At 44.2% G+C, this 16,925-nt stretch overlaps 1 protein-coding gene and 1 pseudogene across 1 annotated transcript; one reads left to right on the top strand and one right to left on the bottom strand.

The window, feature by feature from the left end:
* Positions 1–2,372: 2,372 nt before the first annotated feature.
* LOC136531458 (secretory carrier-associated membrane protein 6-like) lies at positions 2,373–7,176 on the bottom strand. The gene is made up of 12 exons (XM_066524120.1): positions 6,956–7,176; positions 6,725–6,841; positions 6,561–6,623; positions 6,435–6,468; positions 6,199–6,321; positions 5,958–6,020; positions 5,780–5,873; positions 5,240–5,285; positions 5,053–5,120; positions 4,292–4,340; positions 4,119–4,184; positions 2,373–2,902 (listed from the first exon to the last, which is right to left on the bottom strand). The coding sequence occupies exons 1-12, from the start codon at positions 7,010–7,012 to the stop codon at positions 2,870–2,872; spliced, it is 813 nt and encodes a 270-aa protein (XP_066380217.1). The 5' UTR covers positions 7,013–7,176; the 3' UTR covers positions 2,373–2,869.
* A 5,384-nt stretch (positions 7,177–12,560) lies between these two features.
* LOC136531457 (uncharacterized) lies at positions 12,561–14,986 on the top strand (annotated as a pseudogene).
* Positions 14,987–16,925: the final 1,939 nt, after the last annotated feature.

The following is a 16,925-nucleotide window of genomic DNA, read 5'->3' as shown; positions in this document are numbered from 1 at the left end:
ACCGAGCCTTGTTGCCCACGCCTACCGAGCCTTGTTGCCCACGCCGGCGGGGTACAAGATAATGGTAGGCGCCTACAACACTGTTGATGTCACTGTAGAATGTCAGATGCATGTGGGAGGTCGTGCTGCCTTCTTCAGGGATGGTAGACGTCGGTACCTGTAAATACTGTTTGATGCCCAGAGGCATGTGAGGAGTCTCACCACGTTCACCCGGTACGGTAAATCCCGGCGTCCATAACGCTATCGATGCCTAGAGACACGTGGGGGCCTTACCGTATGGGAGTTTTAGCGACGCCTACAATACTGTAGAGGGAGATGTCGGCGCCTACAATACTGTTTGTGTCAGGGTGGCTGCAGAGTACTGTTCTGTGCAGGGTATGGTCCCGGGTACAGTGGTTTTGACTTGTGAGCCTTGCCTTGCTTTTCTCCGCGCGTCTCCTGGTTCCTACCGAGCGGGCGTCCCGGTCGGATGGCTCCAATCGGCTCTGAGTGCGTCGGTCGGAGAAGAGCGGTGAGCAGGGTTCCTACGAGCCCCGGTCGGAGGGACGCGGGGTCGGAGTCGGAAGTAGCGCTTTGGGCCAGTCCTTCCGATCGGAGAGGGCGTCCGGAGGCGGCTAGAGGCCGAAGCGAGTGCTCTAATCAGAGTGGTGGGCCAAAGGGGTCGACGAGCGGGCGCCGCTCCTTTTGGTCTAGACCTTCTGGTCGGTGCCTAGGTCGTCCTTCCGGTCTGTTGTATTTAGACTCTTGGGTCGAGCCTTGGCACCGAAGCCGGTCCCCGAGGGACCCCGGGTTTATGAACCCGACACTATTTGTGCAGCTTATCTGGGAAGTGCTTTCCAGAAAAATTGTACCAAACAGGGCTCACATATGTCATATGTGAGTTGTTGACCATAGACGTAAAACTTATAATATTTACCTTTTGCTTGTTCCAAAATAAATAGTTGCACATCTTTTCGAGTAAATTTAACTAAATTTATATAAATTATACTAATATTTATTGTCGGTGTTTCGAATCACCGACTAGTAAATTTGTGATTTGCACGTCTGAAAGATCCTAATGACTAGAGGGGAGGTGAATAGCCTAATAAAAATTTCTACAACAACACTTAACAAAATGGTTAGATTATTATGAGGCGAAACAAGTGTTGCGCTAGCCTACTCAAAATGCAAGCCACCTACCACAATTCTAGTTTAGATAATATCTTTTCACACAATAGCTATGACACTACTCTATGTTAGTGTGCTCTCAAAGGCTAACTAAAGAGCCACACTAACCAAGCAAGCAAGCTCTCACAACTAACTATACTAAAGAGCTTGTCAACTAGTTTGCGGTAAAGTAAAAAGAGTGATCAAGAAGATTATACCGCCGTATAGATGAAGGAACCAATCAATCACAAGGATGAATAACAATGAAGACCAATCACCCCGGAATCAATGATGAACACAATGATTTTTTACCGAGGTTCATTTGCTTGTCGGCAAGCTAGTCCTCGTTGTGGCGATTCACTCACTTGGAGGTTCACGCGCTAATTGGCTTCACACGCCAAACTCTCAATAGGGTGCCGCACAACCAACACTGTTGGTGACGTGAGTCCTCATGTATAGCCCGTCATGGCCATAGGTCACGTCAAGACGCACCTACTCCCTTTCTGGTGTCAGAAGTTTGACCCTGGATTCGTACTCTTAGACCCGTAGTGGTTGAAGGTGGTACGGACCCCTGTCGGGCGAGGCAAAATCCCCCTTCGAGGGGTCTGGCGAGGCGAAGTCCGCGCCCGAGAGGTCTAGCGAGACGGAGCCCGTGCCCTCGGGATCTGGCGAGACGGAGCCCGCGCCCTCGAGGTCGGACGTGACGGAGCCCACGCCCAAGGGGTCTGGCGAGACGGAGCCCACGCCCTCGGGGTTAGGCGTGACGGAGCCCACGCCGTCGAGGTCAAACGACACGAAGCCCGCACCCTCGGGGGCGGATAAAACCAAAATACGCTCTTAACCATCCGGACGAGTTAGCGTTCGTGACCATAACCTTCCTTCTTCCAGATATCCCTAATACTAATACCCGGCATTTATAATGTGTAATAAATATCGTTACATTAATAGTGAAACATGTTTTTTCTAATAAACACATTAGGAGATGCAAATGTTGATAATATTTTCTATATCTAGTTACAATTTTAAAAATAAGCTCTAAAAATTATATGAGCAGCTATTTTGGGACAAAAGGAGTATATATATAAAGAAAAGTGCTTAGTTACTCCCCACAGCCACATATGACAAAAATGTCACTGCTTGAATGGGTAATGATCAATTCTTAGGACCACAGGGCTATGCATATAACTGTAGTCAATGACAGCTAGATGAATAATCAGGTTGACAAATTTGTCTTTCAAGTCTCAACTATAGCTGGTTGAAATGGACTAGAAATTTATACGTCTTGTACCAGCAGCACAACTGCATGTTCAACGAGAGAAAGCCCAAGGTATTCGACCGACCGCAAAGGACCAAACCAAACCACATGGACGCGAGGCTAATGTTTCAACAGCCATAGCGCCTCGAGTGCAATGAAAGCTGGGAAAAGACGAACGGTTCTCATACCAAACTTTCGACTAAATTGGCAGGAACGATAGCATATACTAAGCATATACCAAATATTGCCTTGTACTCCATAAATTGACCATTACACTACTGTTTCTGAAGAGCTACCCTCCTACTTCCATGCCATCTTAAAAAGCAATTCTCAGCGCCACTGACATAAGAAAAGAAGACTCAAGGTGTACTGACAGGTATGCACAAAACCATCGAGTGAACATGTGCTACGTAGCCACAAGTAACTCCCCATTTTCTCAAGAAATGTAATTCTCCATCATGACTGGCTTCACTTGTTCCCTCTGAAGTACATGTACACTTTCTGCAAACATCAAGACACAGATAGCAATGTTATGCTTTAGAATTATGTATTATTATTAAGAAATACTTCAAGAAAGGTCATCTGAAACATGGAGCAATGTAGAAACAAAAAAAGTAGACAAACATCACACCATACATAATGGTGTTATATCGGATGCAACAAAATTGTAAGACCAATTCTTATGCTGAGTCCCTACATATTAAGAAAACTGTATTTGTTCATCCAAATGACAAACTAAATAAAATAGCAAGACAACCAAATAAATCATTTGCCAAATCAGACATTAAAAAATTGGTAACAGTTATGTTTCTCAATGAAGCACCCCCACCGTATTCTTCTAAGGCAAACATATTTTACTCAACTGTACATTAAGGAAAAAGTCTACATAATCCCCTGACAAAACAGGTATCTTGCACACTAGACTATTTTACTCAACGGATGTCATCAATTCCTGGGAGAGGTCAGCCTCCTTGACCCCTGAACGCGGGCCAAGTCCAGAACATCCTGCAAATTTGGTAGCAGGGACTGCCGCTATTACATCCCTCTCTGCCAATTGACGCCACCTCTAAGGCAAGCCCCCCCCCCCCCCCCCCCCCCCCCCCCCCACCCACCCACCCAACAATGGCCCACCTCCTTCCGTGGGGTCAAGGCCCAGCACTGGTCCGAGGCTGTTCGTGCAGGTCCACCATGTGGACGGCACAGAGAAGTGGAACGGGATAGGGTGAGTAGCTCTATTGGCGTAGGGGCATCATGTGGTGGCCAAAAAATCGCTACAGCGACTGGCATGGAGCAAAGCGAGGGAGGGATGAGCGGCAGCAACATACGTGGAGGAGAGCTGGCAAGGGTTGATGCAGGGACAACTAAAGCACATCAGTTGCACCCTGACAAGTGGCCCAGGCCTCACGGCATGCCACTGGCAAAACCACCTCAGGTGGTCATTCAAATGGTATTGCATAGTTTAGTGTGTGGAATACCACGGTTTATAGGTTGAGGGGGTGAAGTAAGCACCCTAGGGATATCTTAGGGTGTATGTAGACTTTTTCCTAACACTAACGTCCATAAAATGTTTATATCAATGCGAACTTCAGACTTTAATACCAAAAAAGGACTGCTCATCTAGTATGTTGTTACACAATGGAACATCCACTAGTTTGCAGAAACATTGAAATGTCAAGGTAGCAAATCGATGACTGTTGAGGGGAAAAAACTTTCATACCTGAAGAACCCCAATGCTCAGCAGTGTCTCCAGACAAAACAGTGCAAACCCCACAAAGTAAAAGATCTGCAACAGGGAAGTATTGATTCTTATTATCGCCCCAAGATTTGGGAGACATCACGTATCTGATGCATTGAAAAAGGCACGAAAAGTGTGTCCACCACTCAGCTTACCCCAATTATCACATGCTCAGAGAAGGTGTCAATCGCAGCCAGAATACCACTAACAAGAATTTTAAAAAAAAAGTTCTGCATCAGACTAAGCATAATACATTGATGTTAAAAAATAGGTCAGCTATGAATAACATTTTCACACCATCCACCCAAGCCAATACGTTTAAGAGCATATTTACAGACCCAATAAAGCATATAGCAATGAACAGTTCAGCTGCTAAATTTGAGACATTGAACTGGCACATGGCCAGCCATATTCTTTTAAACGAGCATAAAATTAATCAGCTAACTGAGTTATTTCAGATTCAGAGCTTGCATAGGAATATGGAAGAACTTATTTCTGACCTTTCACAGAAAATTCTCAACTATAAGCACCAAGTAATTGAAACTAACTATACTCATAATATGGCCATGGGCAGCCATCCAACAAGGCGGCACACACACGTCCAATTATCATTAATTGTTGTTTGTTTGGAACCCTATATCTGAAAATTTAGGGAATTATCTCTTGCAATCCATAGTGACATTGTTTATTATGAAGATAGAAATCCATATAAAAGGGTTAGTCATCTACGGGTTATGATCAAGCAAGAATCAACCTAGTTTCTCCTCCGAAATCTGTGATCCCAATCTATGATTTATTGATTTCTCCTTTCCCAGCAGCCACCATCACTGGCTATCTATGCAATGGCGCTTACCCACCCAAGCCCATAACTACTGATGCCTTTGATTACTTTAGATAAAAGGAGTGGCAAACTTACGTTAATGATTTCCCATGAAATACAATTGGTGGAGCAATGGCAGCAATTATGCAAAAACCAATGTGGATCTGCACCAGACATAATTGCAAAAAATGACCTCATCTGTGCTAAATGAAAAGTGACAACTACTAAAGTAGTTGAACTGAAATGTTAATCATGCAAAATAAACTTGCAAATTAGATCTTACCAGGTAACACAGGAAAAACCATCCAAAACTGAAAGCACTGTTAGTCCTGTTTAACAAGTTAATGAGAGTGTCAAATACAAAGCATCATGCAGCAAAGCAAAGACTTATAAATATAAGCATCTTGGTTCCAGAAATGTATATCATAACTATAGTTAAGTTCCACTTAACAATCTTATACTAGAATTCGAGCCACATCAATGATTGGTGCCTAAATATAATAGGGACAAATATACCGTGCCTCACTAATTGGTACATGAAAATAGTCACTACACTTCCCAAGTTCGCATATACTATATTTACACAAGAACTTGCGTTGCAATACGCACTGATGGAACACTTCCCAAGTCCGCATATACTATATTTACACAAGAACTTGCTTTGCAATATGCACTGATGCAAAAGACTCTAGGATGGGCACATATTAATTTATGCAATTGCAATATGCACTGATGGAAAACGCTCTACAATGGGCTCATATAAAATGTACTACAACGCGAAATTTATCCATATTAAGGAGTTCCAAAAATGATCACGGCATACCTCATTGCACGGTAGAGTGGCCTATACCATATCAAATATGACAGAGGAATTCCAAGCAAAGCATAGATTGTTGCAAGGAAAAACAACTTTGAATCTGCAAGCATAAGATATGCCAACTATTTAATGCAAGTGCAATGTATAGAGTACACCAGCATTTACAGACAACCATGAAACCCACCTCCCTCCTTGATCCAGCAGACTATGACAGCAATGAAGTTCCAGGACAGGCAAAGCACAATTCCTGCAATTTTATATTAACACAAATCAAAAGCATGAACAATCACTGCTAGCCACCTTTCAAATACACCATATCTAGTAGACTTGTACCCCTAATTGCCTGCTTCTGCAACCCCACCTAGATAAGAAAATGACTTGTTACTAATAATCACAGTGCAACAAAATGGTCCATGCCAACATACCAAGCCAGCTTGCAAATGCAAGATACTGCAACTTCTGCACATTGGCTGGTATCTCATTGGCAATGTCATGGTGGATGATGGGGAAGAATGGTGGCCAGTTCTTCTCCTCCATCGGCACGCCAGCTGCACCAAGCAAAATGGGGGGAAATGCCAACGATCATATTTAAGCTGAAACAAGTGACAACTCAAACACCACTGACAGTCTGACACTAGAAAGAAAAAAAATAGTGACGCACCATTCTTCAGCGCCTCCTCCCTCCTCTTGATATCCTACAGCCACAAAACAGAAGCCATGAGAACACCACCGATCAAACAGCCAACTAAAAGTTCGAAAGTGGAAATGGAGGACAAAAAAAACCCACCGCCTCTCGCCGCTTCAGATCTGATTCCCACGACGAGAACTCCCTCGCCTTGCTCTTCGAGTCCTGCATTGCGCGCCGACACCGGCCCCAAAACACTGGGATTAACCCACGAATAGCAACTGAGGAAAAAGGGGGAGCAGCGTGTGGATGAAGCGCCTTATTACCCCCATGGTCTCGAGCGGGACGTCGACGACGGCGTCGCCCCTGCCGGCGCCGCCGAACCCGACGGGCTCAGTCGGCCGGAACCCGTACTGCTGCTTGCCGCCTCCACCTCCTCCATTCTAGGACGCAACAGCGACAGTTGATTAGATACTCGCCTAAAATCTCCAGACCTACCAAACCACCTAGGTAGGCAGCAAAATTTCCGAATGAGGGGGAAAGGGTTTTGGGCTCACGGAGAAGGGGTTGTCGTCGGCGCTGCCCTCGTCGAAGGGGTTGGGGTCGTGATGCATGCTCGCCTTCGCTTCGGGCTCGACGCCGGCGGGGGGAGAAGAGAGGAGTGCGAGGCGCGGAGGTGGCGCGGCGCGGCGCGGCGGGGCTCGGTGCGGTGGTTTTGGACTAGGGTCGCTTCCAGTTCAAGCAGTTTCTCCGCCTTTTTTCAGCCTCGCGTTGCGGTTGCGCCTGCGCTGCTTTTCACGTGAGCTGCGGAGCGGCGGATGGCGACGCGACTGGGAGCGGGTGGTGAGTGTTCGGTCCGTCCCAACACCAACACGCGTCGTGGTGGCGGCGCCCACCGCGAGGAAGAGACCACGGGCCAGGGCCCGCCTTCATGCCCGTTTACCTGCGAGAAAACAGCGGCCACCTAGTGGCCCATTCCGATAGAGCCCGCAAGAGAATTCGTTCGGCCCCATTTAACTTTGGTGCTTTTCTGACAACTTGGGCCTTACATAGGCCGCCGAGAGAATTTCCTCTAGAAAATCGGCCGTGTCCGCGCGGGAGTCCAACAAAGATTTGGGAGGTGACGAACGCGTAGGATTGCTCACTCCAAGGAGCAGAAATTCGGGAGGGGATTCCATGGAATGGAACCGAAATGCCTCTCAACCGAAGCAAAGGTTCGTCGTCGCTATCTTCTTCCTCTGGCTAACCCCCGTCATCAGTCTCATTTAATTCGAGCCATGTGCGAGCTCCACATGCGTCTCACGCGTCCCCAAGCTTTTCTATCGTCCCGGACGCGCTCGGAAGGAGCTCAAATCTTTCTTAATTTTCTTTCTTTGAGAGGGCAGGGGAACTCAAATCTTAGCCACGAGCACTTGTGTTTAGTGTTGTTTACGCTAACCGAAGGCGCTTAATATGCAACTTGAAATGATAGAGTACGGAGAAAATGTTGCATATACAGCTGGCTTAGGGGTTCCACGCACGACAGCATAAGTGGTTGTTTCCTTCTTCAGTTTTTGTGTTTTGGCGGGCCTGTTTAGTTCGTAAATTTTTTTTCGCAGTATCTATCACATCGAATCTTGCGGCACATGCATGGAGTACTAAATATAGACGAAAAAAAAACTAATTGCACAGTTGGGTGAGAAATCGCGAGACGAAACTTTCGAACCTAATTAGTCCATAATTAGACACTAATTGTCAAATACAAACGAAACTGCTACAGTAGCTAAAACCCAAAAAAATTGCATCTAAACGCGCCCTTAATATATCTGGCATTTAACTGTTTATCAAGTATGGCCCATATGTGAACATGAGGCGCGAGTGAGTGAGAGGTTTGTGGTTTGTAGGAGCTCGATATCTGTGGTGGTCCTGCCTCTTGGTAGGGAGCCCCCTTGTGGAGCGAGATCCAAATAAAGCTATCTAGTCTCGAAGCAACAAGGCGAGCCCTTGTTTAGCTGTAGGAATTTGGATTTTAGGGCTACTGTAGCATGTTCGTTTTTATTTAGCAAATAGTGTTCAAACATGGACTAATTAGGCTCAAAACGTTCGTCTCGTAATTTCCCACCAAACTGTGCAATTAGTTTTTCTTTTCGTCTACATTTAATGCTCCATGCATAGGCCGCAAACATTCGATATGACAGGTACTGTAGCAACTTTTTAAAAATTTAGGTGAAACTAAACAAGGGCTAAATTGCCAAGTGGCCGCTAACGTCTTTTGGCAGTGGCGTAGGGACCTAAATAAACAGTGTTGAACGGATACAGTGGCGGCGTCACTGAAAGCATTGGATCCCACTGCACAGCTAGGTGTACACGGTGTACTTCTGCTTCCTCTAGCAGCGTGTGTAGAGGTAGAGTATGCAGAAGCTAGTTGCAGTTGTACGTAGGTCGATCGATCGATCTGTAGCTATGATCGATACGCATAAAAGCTGAGCCTAGTAGATAAACTAAACCGGTCGAGCACGTAACTTGACTGGAAGTAGTTCTAGCTAGCTAAGCAATATAATGCCATGCTAGCCACATCAGCTCGATCGGCTTAGTTTTATGGAAAGGTCGTTATTACTAGCATATATTATTCAAAGATCGATCCCCTCAGTTTGACCTCAATATGTGCCAACGGCCCAGCCATAGCACTAGAGACGATCAAGATGAGATGAAAGGCAAAGATCTGGTACAACATATTCAGGCTATGTTTGGTTGGGCTTTTGGCTTTGGCTTTTGACCCCAAAAGCCAAAAGCCCAACCAAAGGGGCTGTTTTTGGAGGGTGCTTTTGGAGAAGCAGCTGCTTTTCCGTAGTTCATTTTTGAAAGCTGGTTTGATCCTGCTTTTGGCTTTTGGCTTTCTGCTTTTCGAAATTGGTGGAATAAAAAGCTCTTCCATAGTTGTTTCAAGAGAGATAAAGATAAAAGGTATATTTTATACTTGTTTAACTAAACAGCTTTCAGCTTTTCTACGGCCCTGTTTGGTTGAGCTGTGGCTATGGGAAAAAGCTGCTGTGGGCTGTGAGCTGTGGAAAAGCTGCTGTGGGCTGTGAGCTGTAGAAAAGCTGAAAGCTGTTTGGTTAAACAAGTATAAAATATACATTTTATCTTTATCTCTCTTGAAACAACTATGGAAGAGCTTTTTATTCCACCAATTTCGAAAAGCAGAAAGCCAAAAGCCAAAAGCAGGGTCAAACCAGCTTTCAAAAATGAACTACGGAAAAGCAGCTGCTTCTGAAAAAGCACCCTCCAAAAGCAGCCCCTTTGGTTGGGCTTTTGGCTTTTGGGGCCAAAAACCAAAGCCAAAAGCCCAACCAAACAGGGCCTCACAGCCCATAGCAGCTTTTTCCCACAGCCACAGCTCAACCAAACAGGGCCTCAATGTTTTTGTAGTGTTTTTTATTGAATTGTTGCTCTGATTATTTTTAGCTGCAGCTACGGGCAAATCAAAGATATTTTTTTGCGGGAAGGGATTCTATTAATAAGATAGCACAGTTACATCCGTGTTTAGCAAGTCTCTGGAGACAAAGAAATATACGCTAGAGTATATCCAGAGCCCCCTTAATAACAGCCTTCACCTCTAAATCATGTTGATGACTATCTGAATTCAACCCGTTGGAACTCAATAACGCCGAAGATATCCAAAGGAGCACAAACCCTTCGATCATCCTTAACGACAAGCACCAAAACTTGAAAACGCCGCATGATCCAACGCCACAGGAACTTCCTATGACACATTTGGCACATTGAAAGAACATCGGCCGCCTCATCGTCGAATATAATCAAGGGACAATGTTGGATCTGGATGCCTAAATATCTGCCCGACCGCAGCTAAGATCGGGATCCAGTGAGTCGTTAACACATAGATGCAAATGGGGAACTCGATCATCCCGCCCAGTCGCATCTACCCTGCAAAAACAGAAGCAACATGAGGAGGGCCATTGTGATCAAAGCGACGGCGATAGGAGGCGGCGGTGGCTCTGGTACATATGTTTGGCTATATATTTAACTATTCTCTCACATCAATGGTATTTGATGAGCAACTATGCTGTTGTTTTGGATTAAACACTACTTTGACACATTTTATTTATTTCACAAACTCAGACAATAATCCTACATGGATCGGCTTAGAGTTGGAGTTATGACAAATAGTAAGCATGGATGTTGGTCTTTTTCACATTTTTTTCTCAAGTGAATAAAGAGTGTTGTAGTGCCATTTGGACAACCCCGAGTGTGAAAATAGTTGGGTCACTTAGTAAGAGATTGTCGGGATCCATACTGCTTATTGTCAGTTACTAGAAGAAAAAAGCTAGCTAATATATAGTTTTTCATTAGTGGGGCTATTAGCTCCGTTTGGATTACCTAGCTATAGTTAGTAGTATTAAACTTGGGTAAGACAGTTAATAGCTTCGTTCTTAGCTATGTAGTTTATTTTGAGATATTAGCTGGACGATCAGCTATGGTTTTTGGATCACACTAGTGCTAATTTTAGCTGCTACTAGCGGCTGGGATTCACACGGCCTCTAAATAATACTCCAATAAGTCTTAGGAAGTATCTCGATTAGCTTGACTAAAGTCCCGTTTGGATGGGATTTTAGAATCCGGATTCTAAATAAGAATAGGTTTCTTGGATTTGTGCATGTGTGATAAAATCCCGTAAAATCCTAACATGTTTGGAGGGGATTGTGAGATTCTGATATTTTTTATCCGGATTTTGAAAAAACTCTTAAGAACCAAACGGGGCCTAAAAGGACCCTCAGATAGTTGAGAGACAAAATTACTAACCGTCGGCCACTTGCAAAGAAACTGTCGAGAAATGTTGCAAAAGCAGTACATTTTGTTGTCGGCATGTATATGCATGTGTGGATGCACGCTATAGCTCAATTTGTCGACAAAACGGCACCAATGCAACTTTGTCAAACTCAGAGATCAAGTTAATTGTAACTCTCGATGCGTACAGGTTCATATCTACTCCATCTGTCCCTAAAAAAGAGTCATTCCTGTTTTCCAAAAAGTCAACAACTTTTGGGAGTGTTTAGCTGCCATTATAAGCCGGCTTATAAGCCATGGTACAGTATTTTTCTCTCCCAACAAATCAACCGTACAAATCAGCACAAGCGGCTTTGGCCCTGTTCACTTGTCTTATAATCTGTACTTTTCAGCTTATTTTTTACGCCGGAACAGTATTTTATCTCTCACAACAAATCAACTGAAACATTGTTTCGGTTTATTTTTTCAGCGAAACGAACGGGGCCTTTACAAACAGTCGAACAGAGCCTTTAACTTTGACTAATATATTTAACAAAATATTAATATTTATGGTACATAAGTATTACCATTAAGTAGATCATTGAATTTATTTTTATAATAAATTTATTTAAAAATATAAATATTACAATATTTTCTATAAATCTAATTAAAATTGAGAAAATTTAACCAGCACGATCGCCGTCGCTTCTTTTCAAGACGGAGGTAGTAGGCCCGTTCGGGTGCACGAAAAGCTCTGCAAACATGGAGCACTGCACGCGCATGCCACGCAGTCCTACACAGCACACACTACATGTACGGGACGGGACCCCATATGTCAGTCATCAGATCGACGGATTCTAGTTAAACATTTGCCTAATAATAAATGTGCAAGTGCAAGAAGTGTCACTGCATTCTCTTCTCGATCGAATCATCTTCGATCCAGGGACAGATCGAGATGCCATTGTTTTTCGGGTTAATTGGATCGGTGCCATTATAATTCTCATGTTTCTTAGAAATACTATTACTATTTAGTTTATTGTAAGAGGGTTATTATAATTACTATGGAATCTGAAAAATATCATTATGTACACTTGCCGCGACGTTTAGCCCATATGTAGGTGTATACAGGGGTTACGTACATTCGTATAGACCGTGTTGCCCCCAGATTCTCCATACGACCGCGCCGGTTTGACAGGATCGACTCAATCGACTCAATCCATCCATTCCCCACCGCCTCCTCTCTCTCTCGCTCGAACCCTAGGCAGTCCGCCTCGGAGGCGACCGCGATCGGCGGCGGCGGCGACTACTGCTCGCGGCGGCGGCGACCACGACTACCGAGGGCGCCGGCGTCAACCGCGACTCCTGCTGCTCCTTCCCCGCCCCATCTGCTGAGCGGAGATGGCATCCACAGCTGCTAGTTCAAGTGCTAGCCAGGTTGGTGGTCTCCCACGGATCGATTGCCCCAAATGCAAGATCCAGGTCATTAGGCGAAAGATCTAGGTGTATACAGTGCTAGCCAGTTTGACAATGAAGAGGAGTATGTTGGGGTTGATGATGAGCACATCTACATTTCAGTACCACCTACACACCCAGCCAACATTGACAGTGCCCAACCATCTGTTGATAATGCTGATCATGTTGTTGCTGATGGAGGTGCTCCTCTTGAGGCAGAAATTGATGATGCAGATCCCCAGGAAATAAATGTCCTCCATGATCCTGAAAATCCAAAGATTCCTGACATAGTAACATTCGGGAAAGCTATTCGACATTACGCTGTCAAGAAAGGTTTCGAGTTAGCTAAGTTGCAAACTGACCCAAGAAGATTCATTGCACATTGTGCTGCCGAAGGGTGCCCATGGAGAATTCATGCATCTAGAATTTTTTATAATAAAACAATACAGGTTGGTGTGGTCCTTTTATTACTGTTTGTAACTTATTCAGTTATACATATGATACTCATCTTAATTTCTTATGTAGATTAAAACATTGCCTGCAGAACATAATTGTCCCACTACCAAGCTGAGGGAGGAAAAGTGGCTAGTCAAGGTTGGTGTGCAGATAGGTTGGCGGAATGGGTCAAGAAGAACCCAAATAAAGGAGCCAAGGATGCAAAGGAAAAGCTAGAAGGAGACTATGGCATTAAACTGAAATACTCCAAGGCATGGTGTGGTTTGAAGGTTGCCCTACAACAGGTTCATGGGAAGTACTCAGAAAGTTTTCAGCTATTGTTCAATTGGAAAGCACAGATAGAAATGAGTTCTCCTGAAAGCATTGTAGAGATAGAGTTAGAAGGGAAGAAGAAGAAGCGCTTCAAGAGGATTTTGTAGCCCTGAAGCCATGTATTGATGGCTTCTTAGCTGGTTGTAGGCCATTTATAGGTGTAGATGCGTCTGCATTGCATGGCAAATATAGAGGGCAGTTGGCATCAGCAACTTCTGTGGATGGGCACAACTGGTTATACCATGTGGCATATGGTGTTTTTGATTCTGAAACAGAAGACAATTGGAAGTGGTTCATGCAGCAGCTGCATAGAGCAGTGGGATCACCTACAGGTTTAGTCATATGTACTGATGCTTGTAAAGGACTTGAGAAGGCTGTGGGTGCAGTGTTCCCTGAAGTGGAGTACAGAGAGTGTATGAGGCACATGTACAGCAACTTTATGAAGCACTATCAAGGAGATGTGTTTATTGACCACCTATACCCTGCTGCAAGGAGTTACATAGAAGGGCTGTTCAGGTGGCACATGCAGAAGATAGCAGATTTTGCCCCAGATGCCATTGACTTTCTTCAGCAACATCACAATTTGATATGGTACAGGTGTGGATTTTCAGAGCTAAGTAAATGTGACTATTTGACCAATAATGTTTCTAAGAGTTTCAATGCTCAGATAAAGAAGTTGAAAGAACTTCTACTGCATGAACTTGTAGATGGGATTAGGGAACTCATAATGGAAAAGAGGTACTTAAGAAGGCAAATTGGTAAGGATATGCAGGATGGTATACTGCCCAATGTCATCAAAGACCTGAATACTATAAGCAAAAACCTCAAAGTTGTGAAGGTTGCAAGAAGTGATGAAGGCATAGCTAAAGTAACACTTATAGATGACTAGAACAACCACAAGAGGCACATGGTTGACCTGCAAGGTCACTCTTGTTCATGTAGGGGGTGGCAAATCATAGGAAAACCATGCAAGCATGCCTTGGCATGGATTCTTTCCAACAGAGGAATTAAAATAGCAGATTTTGTGCATGAGTACTACTCTGTTTAGAGATTCAGGGATGCATATGCTTCTAGAGTTGAGCCATTGCTAGACAGGTCATAGTGCCCACAGGTTGACCTAGGCTTCAAAGTTCTCCCTCCTCTGCTAGGTAGAGCTGCAGGTAGGCCAAGAGTGGTGAGAATTAGAGGAAGCCTTGAGAAAAATGCTACCAAGAAGAAGGTTAGGTGTAAAAGGTGTGGAGATTTTGAGCACTTCTCTAAGACTTGCAAACAACCAGAGCTAGGAGAAGATGGTGAAGTTGGACTGAATTCAAAGGAAAAAAGGTAAAATGATTTGTATGCCTCTTTCCAATTCTTGTGACATTCCCTAGTTTTTGGTAATCATAGTGTGCATCTGTAGAAAAAGGCAACAGTTGGAAGATGATGACAGTGCTGAACCTTCACAAATGAAGAAGAAGAAGACAACACCTAAGAAGAAGGGTGCACCCAAGAAGAAGAAAACTCCTAAGAAGAAGACACCTAAGAAAAAGAAGCAGCAAAAAAAAGCTGCTGCTCCAGCAGCTAGTGTTGTGAGAAGCCTGAAGGACTTCTTAAACACCATGTGATTTGTTGTAGGCCTTGAACTTTATGTATTGTAGGCCTTGAACTTTATGTATTGTAGGCCTTGAACTTGATGTCTTATAGGCCTTAAACACCATGCGACAGTTTCTTTTGTCTCCTAAACGTTATGTATTGTAGGCCTTGAACTTGATGTATTGTAGGCCCTGAACTTGATGTCTGTTATGGTCAGCACCAAATACTTGATGAATGTCACAAGAACTCGATGTCTGTTATGCTCCAGCAGAATTTTAGTTGATTCCCTAATAATTAGAGTATTCAACGATGACAACTTTGACATGTTTCTTTGTCTTCCTCTTCAACCAATGGCAAATCTCTCTTGGGTTCACCTTTCAAACCACCGTGACCTTAGTGAGTTCGAGGAACAAACTGGTGAATTGATATAAAACAAACAAATGTCATCTTAGGAAATTTAGATATAGAGTCAACATCACTATTCCAATGCGCTGAAACATGCCACTTAAGTATTCAGAGAAAAATCCCCAGCCATTGCTCAAAAATTGCCTTCACTTATATGTTGCCAACAATTGAATCATTACAAATTCATAGATTCACAAATTCACAGATTCACATTGACAGATTCATCACAATTTCACATACAAATCCACTTGTTCGTTTTTCAGGTCATGTGGAACCTTTCATAGTACAGCTTGCCTTTGCAAAACATACATCTCTGCCACCAAATGCTACAGCTCATGTTGACAGATTCATCACAAATTTATAGAACCTACATAAACATACATTCCTTGATCACAGATACACAGTTTCATAAACAGAAATTAGTAGTAGCACTTGACAACCTACATGCTAAGATCACTAAACTCTAAACTACTGGAACCAAGGTGCATACTACTTCATTTCTAAACTGCTGCAACTAAGAGGCTTACAAATAGATTTAGCATCACCACAGCAACTAATGCATTGCCTAAGCTAAAAGCCTTGTTCAATCCTCCATTCTTTAATTCTTTCATCTCCTGCTCCAACTTTAAAATGTCAACCTTCAAGTCAATGATCCGAACCTTCAAGTCCATCATCCCAATCTTGGGCACTTCTTGTGACATTCCTTGAACCGCAGGATCAACAAAAGGGCCCTGTACACCTTCCACTTTCACATCCCTGAGCTTGTCTGGATGATTGGCGCGCAGATAGGCCAGGTATTGATCCTCAAACCAATAGTTCGCACAAGTGTCGTCGTTCTGCAATTGACAATCAAAACCCCAACCCACTTAACACTATTTGTAGCTGGACGAACATGGAACCCAACATCAAAGGAAAAGCAAGACAAATTATCGTGAAATTGTTGGGGCAAGTGAAATACATATTGCCAGCCTTGCACTTTCGCCTAATGACCTGGATCTTGCATTTGGGGCAATCGATCCGTGGGAGACCACCAACCTGGCTAGCACTTTGAACTGGCAGCTGTGGATGCCATCTCCACTCAGCAGATGGGGCGGGGAAGGAGCAGCAGGAGTCACGGTCGACGCTGGTGCCCTCGGTAGTCGCGGTCGCCGCCGCCGTGAGCAGTAGTCGCCGCCGCCCTCGGTAGTCGCAGTGGCCGCCGCCGGTCATAGTCGCCTCCGAGGCGGACTGCCTAGGGTTCGAGCGAGAGAGAGAGGAGGCGGTGGGGAATGGATGGATTGAGTCGATTGAGTCGATCCAGTCAAACCGGCGCGGTCGTATGGAGAATCTGGGGGCAACACGGTCCATACGAATGTACGTAACCCCTGTATACACCTGCATGTGGGCCAAACATCGCGGCAAGTGTACATAATGGTATTTTTCAGACTCCAGTGTAATTATAATGGCACTCTTACAATAAGCTAAATAGTAATGGTATTTCTAAGAAATGCGAGAATTATAATGGCACTAATCCAATTAACCCTTGTTTTTCTGGCACCGCATGCATGGAACTCTGCAAAAACGACA

This window comes from Miscanthus floridulus, unplaced genomic scaffold (assembly GCF_019320115.1).
Source record: "Miscanthus floridulus cultivar M001 unplaced genomic scaffold, ASM1932011v1 fs_356_3, whole genome shotgun sequence".
Lineage (NCBI taxonomy): Eukaryota > Viridiplantae > Streptophyta > Magnoliopsida > Poales > Poaceae > Miscanthus > Miscanthus floridulus.
The sequence above is the reverse complement of the archived record's forward strand: the minus strand, read 5'-3'. Positions and strand labels throughout refer to the sequence as shown.